The sequence below is a fragment of the Fragaria vesca genome, linkage group LG2 (assembly GCF_000184155.1).
Source record: "Fragaria vesca subsp. vesca linkage group LG2, FraVesHawaii_1.0, whole genome shotgun sequence".
Taxonomy (NCBI): Eukaryota; Viridiplantae; Streptophyta; class Magnoliopsida; order Rosales; family Rosaceae; genus Fragaria; species Fragaria vesca.
Window position 1 is genome coordinate 2,692,202 of NC_020492.1, and position 11,122 is coordinate 2,703,323.

The 11,122-nt window shown below is 38.5% G+C and overlaps 1 protein-coding gene across 1 annotated transcript; it reads right to left on the minus strand.

Moving 5' to 3' along the window:
• Positions 1–7,857: 7,857 nt before the first annotated feature.
• LOC101294995 lies at positions 7,858–11,081 on the minus strand. The gene is made up of 3 exons (XM_004289691.1): positions 10,376–11,081; positions 9,282–9,629; positions 7,858–9,187 (listed from the first exon to the last, which is right to left on the minus strand). Exons 1-3 carry the CDS (start codon positions 10,817–10,819, stop codon positions 8,558–8,560), a joined length of 1,422 nt encoding a protein of 473 aa, XP_004289739.1. The 5' UTR covers positions 10,820–11,081; the 3' UTR covers positions 7,858–8,557.
• Positions 11,082–11,122: the final 41 nt, after the last annotated feature.

Sequence of the window (11,122 nt, forward strand, 5' to 3'; positions counted from 1 at the left end):
TATATATATATATATATATATATATATACACACACAGTGGCGGAGCTAGGATGAGAATGTCACCTGAGATAATTATAGCATATAAAAAATTTTGTTCGACGATGCGAGAAATTTTAGTTATTAATAAATGACACATACATAAGGGGAAGTAATAAGTCTTACCCTCAAACATATAAATAAAAACTAACTAAATTTTACTCTACGAGGCCCCAAAGCTTCAAAATCATTAATCACCGCTTCATGGTTGAGCACTCTTTTTACTAAACCGTGTACTTATATCTTTTGATTTAGGCCTTTTAACACGATCAATGTGTTCATCAGACATTATTTTCTGTCAAACAATTCAATTATCAATTATCAATATCAACTTATCAACAATTCAACATCAAGCTTTAATCTTAACCAAATATATATATAGACATATATATATATATATATATATATATATATATATATCTTGCATTCTTGCTTTCTTTGCAACTGAAGTGATGGTTTTGCCTCAACTCTCAAGAGGCCATCAAAGTACTCTTAACAGTTGTTAATAGTTACTATGTACATGGTGATTTTGATATCTCTTCTAATTTTAAACGTCTTCTTGCTATCACTAAATATATATGTTTTTATTTTTATTTTTTTAGGGGCCACAAAGGTGAGACAAGAATTCATATCTTGAATATGGTGACAAAGATTTGAGAAAAACAGATCTCCCCCCTACTCTTTAGCCTTCAATCTAACATCCGGACAGATAATTAGTTGGTGGTGACATTCCTCTTATAACCGTTATTTTTATTACTCCAAAATCTCACCTTCTATCTCTAAATCTCTAATATTGCATGTGGGATGAAAATTTTCATTGGTTTATTAATGTGTGCTAAGGTGGGGGTTTAAACAGGATGAAGAAATTATCTGTTGTTCCTCTTGTTCCACATGAAATCGGTGTTTGGTAATATTTTGAACGAACAAATGTTTCATGTATATCTCTCCAACACGGGAAATCCATTTCCCATAGCTAGTCATGAAAAAAACATAGTTACATAGGTTTTGTCTTTGAATGAAATTGTTACTCAAAAATATGTATTGTCTTTGTTTATTTATGTCATTATTAGTGAGCATGGACGTATGCATAATTCTGGTAGAACTTGCGATTAGGTTGCTGCTTAATTGCTTATTCTAAAGAATCGATTAATTGCTTATTCTAAAGAATCGATATCACTAGCAAAAGTATATTTAATCGATTTTTTTTTATGAGAGTCGATGTCTAAAGATTGTTTCAAGTAATTTAGCCTTCACAACCAAATCTAATCCACAATAGATGAAATCAACAAATACATGTAGTGACGGCGGTAGAGCTGTTTGGCGGGACTACATGTATTTGTTTGACTCCCGCCGTGGTAGTCTGCTAGAGCTTGGGTTTTGTTGGACTTGGGCAATTGTTTTATTTTTTTGTTTTATTTTTGTCTTTGGTTCACATAATTTTTTACGAATGATGTTCCTTTATTAATATGGCGCTTTGAATGGGATAGATTGTAAAAGGAGTAGCTCGGTGTCCCCTTAATAGGGATATTTTTATTATTGAAGGCTGTATTTCCCTTAGTTTTCGGCTTCATACACTTGTATTAGTAGATTATTAGTTTAGTTTGTATTTTTTCAAAATGGATATGTAGTAGTTCTACGGAACGGAACGGTTCTTATTGACGCCTACAGGTGGTGATTGTTTTTATACTATTTGCTTAACTAATAAAAATTGACCTCTTCCGATCAAAAAACAAATACATCAGAAAGTTAGAATGCTAAACGAGCACACATTTAGGAAATGAATGACAGAGTTGGTATGCAAAACTATACCAATACCTAAGAAATGAAAATTTCTCATTTGTCATTTCTCAGAGCATTGAGAACTGGACTTCTCTCATCCTGTAGTTGGGCCTAATAGGCTTTATTCATGGTTGCACAAGTGCTTTTGAATCAAACAAAGCTGTGTTCGAAGAACTTGGGCTCAATTCCTCCATAGTTGACTAATTAACTTCTTTTGGTATCAGTCCATAATCTAGGCCCCATTTGACAAAAGTTTTAAGCTTTTAGAGTTTCTTTTGACGAGGGTTTAAACTTAGAGAAAGATTATTTTCAACAATATATAAAAGCATTTTATATGAAAGCACCGTAAAGACGGTTTATTATTGAAGCCTTAACAATTTATAACAAGTCATATGTTTGATCACTCATGTTTTTATATTATATCATCTAATCTTGAAAATTCACATATGTATGTGTGGGTACATGTTGTGTACTGAATATACTATTCTGTAAAGACTTGTTTTCTGACTTCTCTTGCTCTTTTTTATCTAAAATTCCAAAGAAGTTATCAAATCACATTCCACACAGACTTTAACATCAACGATATCAAACTGATCAAAGTCCGGCTTCAAAGACTACAATTTATCTCCTACTAGAGTTCTAGTGAAGTTTTTACAATGGAGTGATTGTGTAACGTTCATGTCTGACTAACAAACGCTATGCAGCAAAACCGTTTTGTTTGAAAACGCTCTCAAAACACGTTTTTTTTTTCTCTTCGATCTAGTTTCCAAAGAGAATAAATATGGGAATCTTTCTTCACCCAACTCCCATTCTAGTGTGAGTAGTGTCATACATCAAAATCAATGCCCAGCATCGCAGGCAATCTAGACGTGTGTGCACACGACTGCCCCATAAATGAGCAATTGTAGGCTTAGATACTGTCCTCCCCATTTCCATATAAGAATGCCTATTATGTGTTAGAGCATCCATCAACATTTTGCAGCCATTATGGGGCAGCAGCACTGGTACACAGTACCATATAACCATAAATTTTCAGGTCCATTATTTTTTTCCCCAACAAGAAGGGGAACCTTCCCTTGCCGACACTGGCTTAGATCTTATAGTTTTCTTTTCTCAGTGAATAAAAATCTTATCACGTACGTAACCATTTACACATCTTATTGAAGTTCTCAACTTGTCAACCAGATTGAAGACACATCCATAAACTCTGCAAGATAACTGGGTCAGAACCCCTATTAAATCCAAGTCAATGAGAGAGCAGGAGTAAATATAAATTCAGATCATTACAATGTACTAATATATATCAATTCCAAATATAAAGGTCAAGATTTTGGTCTTTTATTACTTAGATCAATGATGGAGTACTTGTTGATTATGCTTGTCAATGAGGAACTGTAAAAGCAGTTCTGGACTTGAAGGATAGAGATTAATAACATCTAGCTAGAAAGTAAAGCCTTTGATGATGATGATGATACCAAACTGTCCTTTTGGCTTTTAAAGCAGTTGAATGAGTGATCAAAGCTGATGGCTTTTAGCTTAGAAAGTCCCATTCTTTACTGCTTTGTCAGTTTTGGTATATGAGTAAAGCTAATACGTACAATGAAAGTTTGAAATAGTAGGAGATGTGCGCGCATGAGCCGAAGCTCATGTACAATACTTCTATAACATAGAACAATGAAATCCCCGTTACCAACAAGTCTTGTTGGTTCGCGATCTGTAAATTCTTTTATGAAAATTCATACATAGAGGCTGGTGTGACAGGTACGTGTCCACTGTTAGTCCTTCCAAGTTAAGATTGCAGGTTTGCCCTAGCGATGATGGTGTAGCGTAATCAAACTCTCACCTAAACTTTTTTGTAACTAATTAATAAAAAAGAAATCTACCAAACTTATGGAAGAGTAAATTAGATATTGATATACATACTTTTTACATTAGAGGGGACCAAATGTTCCTCGATCTAACACAAGTTTAACCCAATTCTCATCCTGTCAAGCAAGAAATAATTTCTTCTCGAGAAAAATAACAAACACATTTGATTTCTATTTTGTCGAAAAGAGTAGAAATCAAAAGAGTCCGAATAGTTTAGATACTCATTGTCAATCATTTAGCACATTGGAGAGATAGCATACATTCCATTAATCTTTTTACTTTGGATCGTATCAGGGCATGGTTCTTATATATCAAAAACTAGCTACTAAACTTAGAGAAATTTCCTTTTATGTTTCTTAAGGTTTTTTTTTTTTTTTGATAACTTTTATGTTCTAAGGTTTGACACTTTGACATTCATCATATTTTTTTTTTATCAGATACGTAGTTTTTACTTCACACTATACCTCAGAAGTCAGAACCGAACGCATAGCTGATCCAATCGAATTTGACAGTCAAAGATTTCAAACTATCCACAAAGAATCGAATGCCGTGCAAGCTAGGCGCAAATTTCATTGCTTGCTGTAGTAGTAACTTGCTTATTAGCACATGGTTGTTGGAATGGAATTGAAATTCCATTTGCTTCATATAATATTTTGTGTCTATGAATGTGCTCTTTGAGAATGATAGCTAGCAAGGAAGAGCAATGGGAGTTTGGAATCACATTTTTAAGTCTAATTGTCAAGTAATTACTAAGTAAGAGTGTCATCCTAGGAAAGCAGAAGGAAGCATAAAGTTGCACTTTAATAAGGGATTAGATTCCGTTCCCTAGAAGAAGAAAATTTGGAAGCATATACTTAATTCTGAGGAACAAAATTGTATAGACCTAAGTTTTATCAACCTCAATAGAAACCCTACTTCCCAGTTCCCAGACAACTTAGACCAGCCTTACCATGCTTTGACCCTTAGCTAGTGGGACTGTGGTTAACACCGTCATAATAGGTTAACCCTAATATAATATATAATGTACCAAGCATCAAACCCTAACGTTAGAGAATTTAAATTAGAACGCAACGGATCGTAACATTGGAGATGTAAAAGAATACGAGTGATTTAAACTCTAACCTTGAGTGTGAAGTAACAGAAACAAAGCATATACCATTTGAAAAACTGAACCAAAGGATAGCGCGCGGTTCCTATTTTTCTGAGTTATTGGTGTAAGACTCGCGCGAAGTTCATATTTCTGTTCCTCCCCTCAAGCATTAGACAGCATAGAGGAAAGTTAATCAAATGGAATCTGCAACCATAGAGTCATCTTTATTTGGAAAACGATTGATTTTTTGGGGCAACTTCAATTCGCTATCTACGTTAGATCCTAATTAATCCCAGCTCAGAGCTAATCTCAGATAGAGACTAGAGACTGTTAGCGATATATGTTATCAACTAAGTCAGAGGTTGGATGGTCCCTAGCTATCGATCTGTTAGTTAAGCACACTTAATAGAAGCCTAGATATAACAAAAGGCAATGTTTCAAAGTTCCGATTTCGGATTCTGGAGGTATACATATGATCGATAATGGAACAAGACAATTCATCTGTTTGGTCCAGCTACTTAGTCGAGGCTATTGAAAGTTCTTGTACGTTTTGCAGTTCTTTTCTGGTGCTGTTTCTTAAATATAACTGTAATGTGAGAAACATGCGAGAACCCTAATATGACATTCTGGCATGGCATGGTTTCTTCTGTTCAGCAGAAACTCTAATGCATATTATTAATTACAGAAAACTTGGTAGTCTAAACGAAAGGTAAACACTTCGTACCAAAGAAAGTTGGTAGCAGTTTTTTAGGTGATGAAGTTTTGGTATGGAACTGGAGTACTGGACGTGCTCGCTTGAGTTATTTACTGCAGAACCCGAGTGAATAACAAAACAGATGATCGAGATAAAACACGTGCTGCTAAAACGAAGCAGATGGATTGCGATTACCAAAGGAAATAGAATCAGAATGTAAACTCAGGGCTCTAGGTCACTGTCCTACAGGTTGGTTTTCCAGTGGTGTCAAAACAGTACTACATATAAAAGAGGTATGGACCCGTGTCCTTTTGAACTTTATTTTTGATGTTTACTAAACAGAACCACCACGGCACCACCATTATCATATATGCACATATAACTGATACAAGCTACACGTTTCTATATATACTTCTTTCTGTTGAACTATATTTCTTCCCCATCGTTTTGACACAACACAAAGAGTTGCATACAATAAACACATTCTGAATGGTAGATTGATTTACATGTAACATGACGAATTGACGATGGAGAGAGGGCTCTCTTTCATGGTCTCAAACCGTAACTTTTAGAGTTGTGCTCGGAGCATCTTACATAGTGGTGAGACTAGCCATAGGATACCATTTGCAACACCTCGAGACTTATAGTGGAGTCTTCTATTTAGTCGTGTATGTACTGTATATTGGCATGGATCACCAGTTGACAATATCTTGTACGTGATCATGTAATTCAAGCTAGTCTAAATATGACGGAGTTTGGCTTTAAATGGTCCCTTCTAATATTTGTTTTTTTTTTATCTTTCACCTGTAGTAAAATTTCACGATCTTGAACCACCACTTAACAATAACTTATGATAGTCATGTAGTAGAGAATACTTACGCACATGTAGGTGTTCACCAAACGGCAATCGTACGTTGGGGCTTAAACAATTTCACAACTACACGAGTTCGGTAATTGCACTCACAATTTTGTTTTCGAGGTTTCACTTCAAAACGCGTCTCAATGTGAGAAGTCTACTCTGTACATATAAGCACATCAACTTATCTTCCCCAACCCAGACGATGTCAAACGCGTGCACCTGCTAACTTTTCAGTGTTTTCAGCACCCACCCAGTCAGGTCACCACAACTCCTTTGCTCGAAAATAAAGAGTGTACTCACCTTCTTTTTTAAGGGAGTATATGTGGATTGCTATAAAAATTATTAGTCTGATTTGAAGTTGGTTTTTTAGTATTTTCAGCACCACCCAATCAGGTCGCCACAGCTTCTTTGCTTGAAAATAAAGAGTGCACTCACCTTCTTTTTTAAGGGAGAATATGTTGTTTGCTATAAAAATTATTAGTCTGGATTGAAGTTGGTCTCATGGTCTTATACTGAGATTGGGTGTATGGATATGTATTAGCTGGAAATTTATGTCTTATCCTAAAAGGGAACTAGTTGGAGGTAAGTTATATAGGAATTCTTGAACCCAAGAGTTAAGAATAACATATACACTTCCAAAACAAGGCCAACGAGATCAAAACAAAAGGAAGAAGCTCCCTCATCAATTTGGGACTTTGACCATTCAGGAGCATCATGATGGAGGTGGAACCTTTCCCCAAAGATAAACTGTAATATTCAATAAATGGCATTTGAACCCCTCAACTAGTCCACTGGGGGATCACGACTGGGCAAACCAACCAAGCAAGCAAGTGAAAGATGATAATATGTCTGCAAAAAGAAAATGAGGGTGCAAAGCTAAGCAGGAAGCTGTAGAAAGAAGAACAGAGAAAGGAAGGTGAGGTTATCACATGGGAGAGTTAGAACTATTACTTTAACCTCATGCCTTAGCTGTAATCATACTCTAACACACCAAGCATTGCCCTAAACGATGCAAACCCAGCTTCCTTTTCAGTTCTAACCCAACTGGCTGATTCAGTGTTAGTTTAATCTGTTAGGGTTTGGACCCAAAAACTGGTCAAACTAGGGTTTTTAAAAAAATAGTATTCCTTACTAAAGTTGCAAAGCCCCCACACTCACCCAGAAGGCTATTCTCTTCTCTCTTAACCTGGGGACGTGGGGCCGAATGGGGAAGCGGTTAAAGAAGAAAGTGCCAAGCACCAAACCAACCTAGCCCTAAATAGATGCTGTCAAGCACCATTGACATGAAGGGATATGCAAAGAACACATTCATGGAGATGGGGCACTGCTAGTTTCTCTACAGTGTATATCCTCAGCAAGCATTAAAAAAGATAGCATCAGTCATAAACACTTGGAGATATAAATAGTCGACACCACTCATTGGTACTTTGCCCGAATAAGAAAATGCAGATGGAACAGGGAAACAGATTTGATGAAAAATGAAATGGAAACAGAGCAAAAATGCATGATTCATGTAGAACTCCAAGGAAGAGAAAGGAGGGAATCATGATTAACTATATTCATGACTCATGAGCATTCAATACCTGATGGGGACACTGGAAAAAAATTGCCAGAATACAACCCATACTTCAGATATATTGGTTACACCAGTTAAAAGAGGAGAATAAAATTCCAGTATGTCCTCTGTTTTACCCTGCCCTATTCTTCAGACCTAGAAAACCATTTGTTTTTCTTACAAATTCAGAAAACTTTTGCATCAACCAAACCACATAAGACTAACACACCCAAAAACAGTAAGAACTAACAAACTAAAAGGCATTAGGCTGCTATAGATTCATGCCAGAAAGTGACAGTTTCCTTGACACCGCCACTCCTGAATTCATGGAAGAGAATTAGCGGAATTTATCCATGGTTAATGGCTCTGCTGTACCGAAGCTTCACCACCTACCGACTCGTCCACAGAAGGTAAACTAAAACTGAACCTCCATTTGCTCTATCCCCATCTGGAAAATCAAGCTCCAACACCTTTGTTGGATTCTGCATTGAGAGTATAATAATTCGCCCAGGCCAGGTGAAACCTGTGAATGATTATGCTCTATTTACAGATTGAGAGGCATAAACCAACGTCCAAAAACACGACGCAACTCCTACTTTGTAACTTCTACGGTGTTAGCTGATTAAAACTTGCTACCAGTATAAACAATTGCCTAATCGACTGCTTTGCCTCCTGTTAGATTTCCATCTTCCAGCTCATGCTGTCGCCATTAGCACTATGCTCTTTCTCCAACGCAGCTACTTTAGCCCGATGTACTGCTGCAGCAATTCCGCCACCCTTTCCTCTTTCATCATGAGGAAGTTCGCAAGCTTCACTCATTATTGTCTCAGATCTCAAGTCAGCTGGGGGAATGAAGCAGTCCATTGACAAGCCTGGAACATTAAATGCTACCTCTTCAATCGTCCAAGCTTCTTCCATCTTTGTTTTGGTATGGCTCATTGCCATCTCACCAAACCTGAAAAGGGTAACCACAGAACGCCCAGAGTGCGCAATCATGATTCCCTCAACAGGTCTGTAATCATCAAGGAATGAATTGATTGTGGTTTCCCAGTAAACAGCATCACCGCCATTGGACTGAATGCGGGTCAAATGAGAGTCCTCCATGTGAACAAGAAGTCCCGTCTTCTGGCTGAAGTAGCCAAACAACACATGCCTAATTATTTCCGCAGGGCCTTCACTCCTGGCCTTCAGAGTTAGAGGATCAGCACAGAGCTTGAGGATGAAGCAATCCTCCCCATTGACCTTTCTTTCTCCAATACATCTGGCGTCGGCAAACATACTAGCTGTAGATCTTGGATCAAGACCCTGAAAAGGAAATCCAAGGAAATACGTTACTAACCCGGATAATTATTTGCATTGCCAAAGGAATAACCATAAATTACCAAACAAGAAACTTCACCTGAAGTGCACGACGCAGGGGTCTCACTGGCCCTTTTGCAGTATGTGCACCTTGCCATGGTGTGTGTCTCCAAACGAGCTTCCCATTGCAGCCAGCATGAACTTTGCTGCCCCCAACTGCAAGCTCCACATACCACATGTCCGGATTCATCTGCCAGAGCACAAACCCACCCGACTCTGCACTTCTAGATGCGTTTCTGGTCTTCATCACCTTGGTGGCAGTTTCAAACTCTGAAGCTACCATCCTAACCTTTCCCATTGCATAAGCATTTTTAATCGAGTTCTGCAGCTTCTGCCCACCAGATGCCGCTGTGTACTGTTGCAATATGTACTGGGCAGACGAAGTTTCCTGGAAACATATCACCCATTAAAACCAACACCTAAACTGGTTCCATCTGTGTTTAAAACAATTCCTTTTTTGCATAAACTAACATATTTTCAGTACGCAATTCCCAATCCAGAGTGAAATTCAAAGTAAAAATTTGTTCAAGAAATAAATTTACTAGTTGTCATGATCTGTTCGCTTTACTGAGAAATTGCCAGAACAGGTAGAAGTTAAAACTCAGATTTTGTCGGCATATGGAAAATGAATCGTACAGCCCGTTAGGCGCACACATTTGACCTGCTGAGCTGAACTTTCCACAACATCTATTCAAGATTCTTGGTGATCATACCAGCAAACCAATTTTACTTAAAAAAAAACAAAGAATAAAAGAAAGAATTTATAAATGTCTACATCCAAGTGAAGAAGGAAAAATTGACGAAAAACAAAGGGTGTTCTTCAAATTTACGCAAAACATGGAGAAATAAACAATTGGTTGCGAAATCTAAAACCAGAATATAACATATTTTGGGAAGAAAAGAAAAAAGTAAAAAAGAACCCAACCCATTTCAGTAAATAAACTCCAAAACCCCCATTCTTGTAATCTTGCAAACACTTCAAAATCCACAGTAGCTCCACAGTAGCATAAGAAAACAAACCCAATACAGAAACACCATGCATGAAACCAATTTTTGAAATCGAAAAACCAAAAAATCATAATTTGAAATCGAAAAAAAGAAGAAGAAGAGAGGAGAAGAACTGTGAAAGCTTACAATGGGAGTGTCCTTGATGCTAAGGTGAGGGAGAGGGTCGGAGGTGCTGACGTGGAGTGGGGCGAGTGGAGCTCCCATGACTCCGAGAAGGAGTCTCAGATCAGACCTCCGGTTGTTCTGCGCTACTGAACTCACCGAAGGAGCCCGGGAGAGTTGCCCGCGCATCCACTGGCCCAGACCCGACCCGACCCGCTTCGACTCCCCGATTTCCCCGCCGTCCGGATCCGGGCCCTCCATGACCGGCCTCAGGCTCCCGGATCTCCCGATCAGGGCCTCCGGCTGCAGCGCCGCCAGCTGGGCGTGGTTGCTGTGCTTCTTGCGGCGGAGCAGACCCGACATGGGGGAGCCGGAGCGGGCGGGGCTGGTGGCGCGTGAACGGGATGGGCTGAGGCCGCGGACGACCTCGTCTTTGAGAGCAGAGAAGAAACCTTGCTTCTTCTCCATGGTCGCCGGAGAGTCGGGTTCGGACTTTGCCCGGATGATGGCTGGTGACCCGGTTTCTTGGGTGGGAAGGGAAAACGGGTTTATATTGAGGAAGACTAGAGAGAGCAGAGGATGGGGTTGTTGGTTGAAGAAGAAGAGAAAGAAGCGGAGTGTGAATAGTGAGACTGGTTCTTCATAGAGAGAGAGTCTGAGTCAGTAAGAGAGAGAGATATAGAGAAGGGGAAGTGGAATAGTGTGAAAGGAAGAAGAGAGTGACCTTTGGTGGGTTTTCTTTCTTTTGTCGTAGTGCGTGTGACTTTGAGG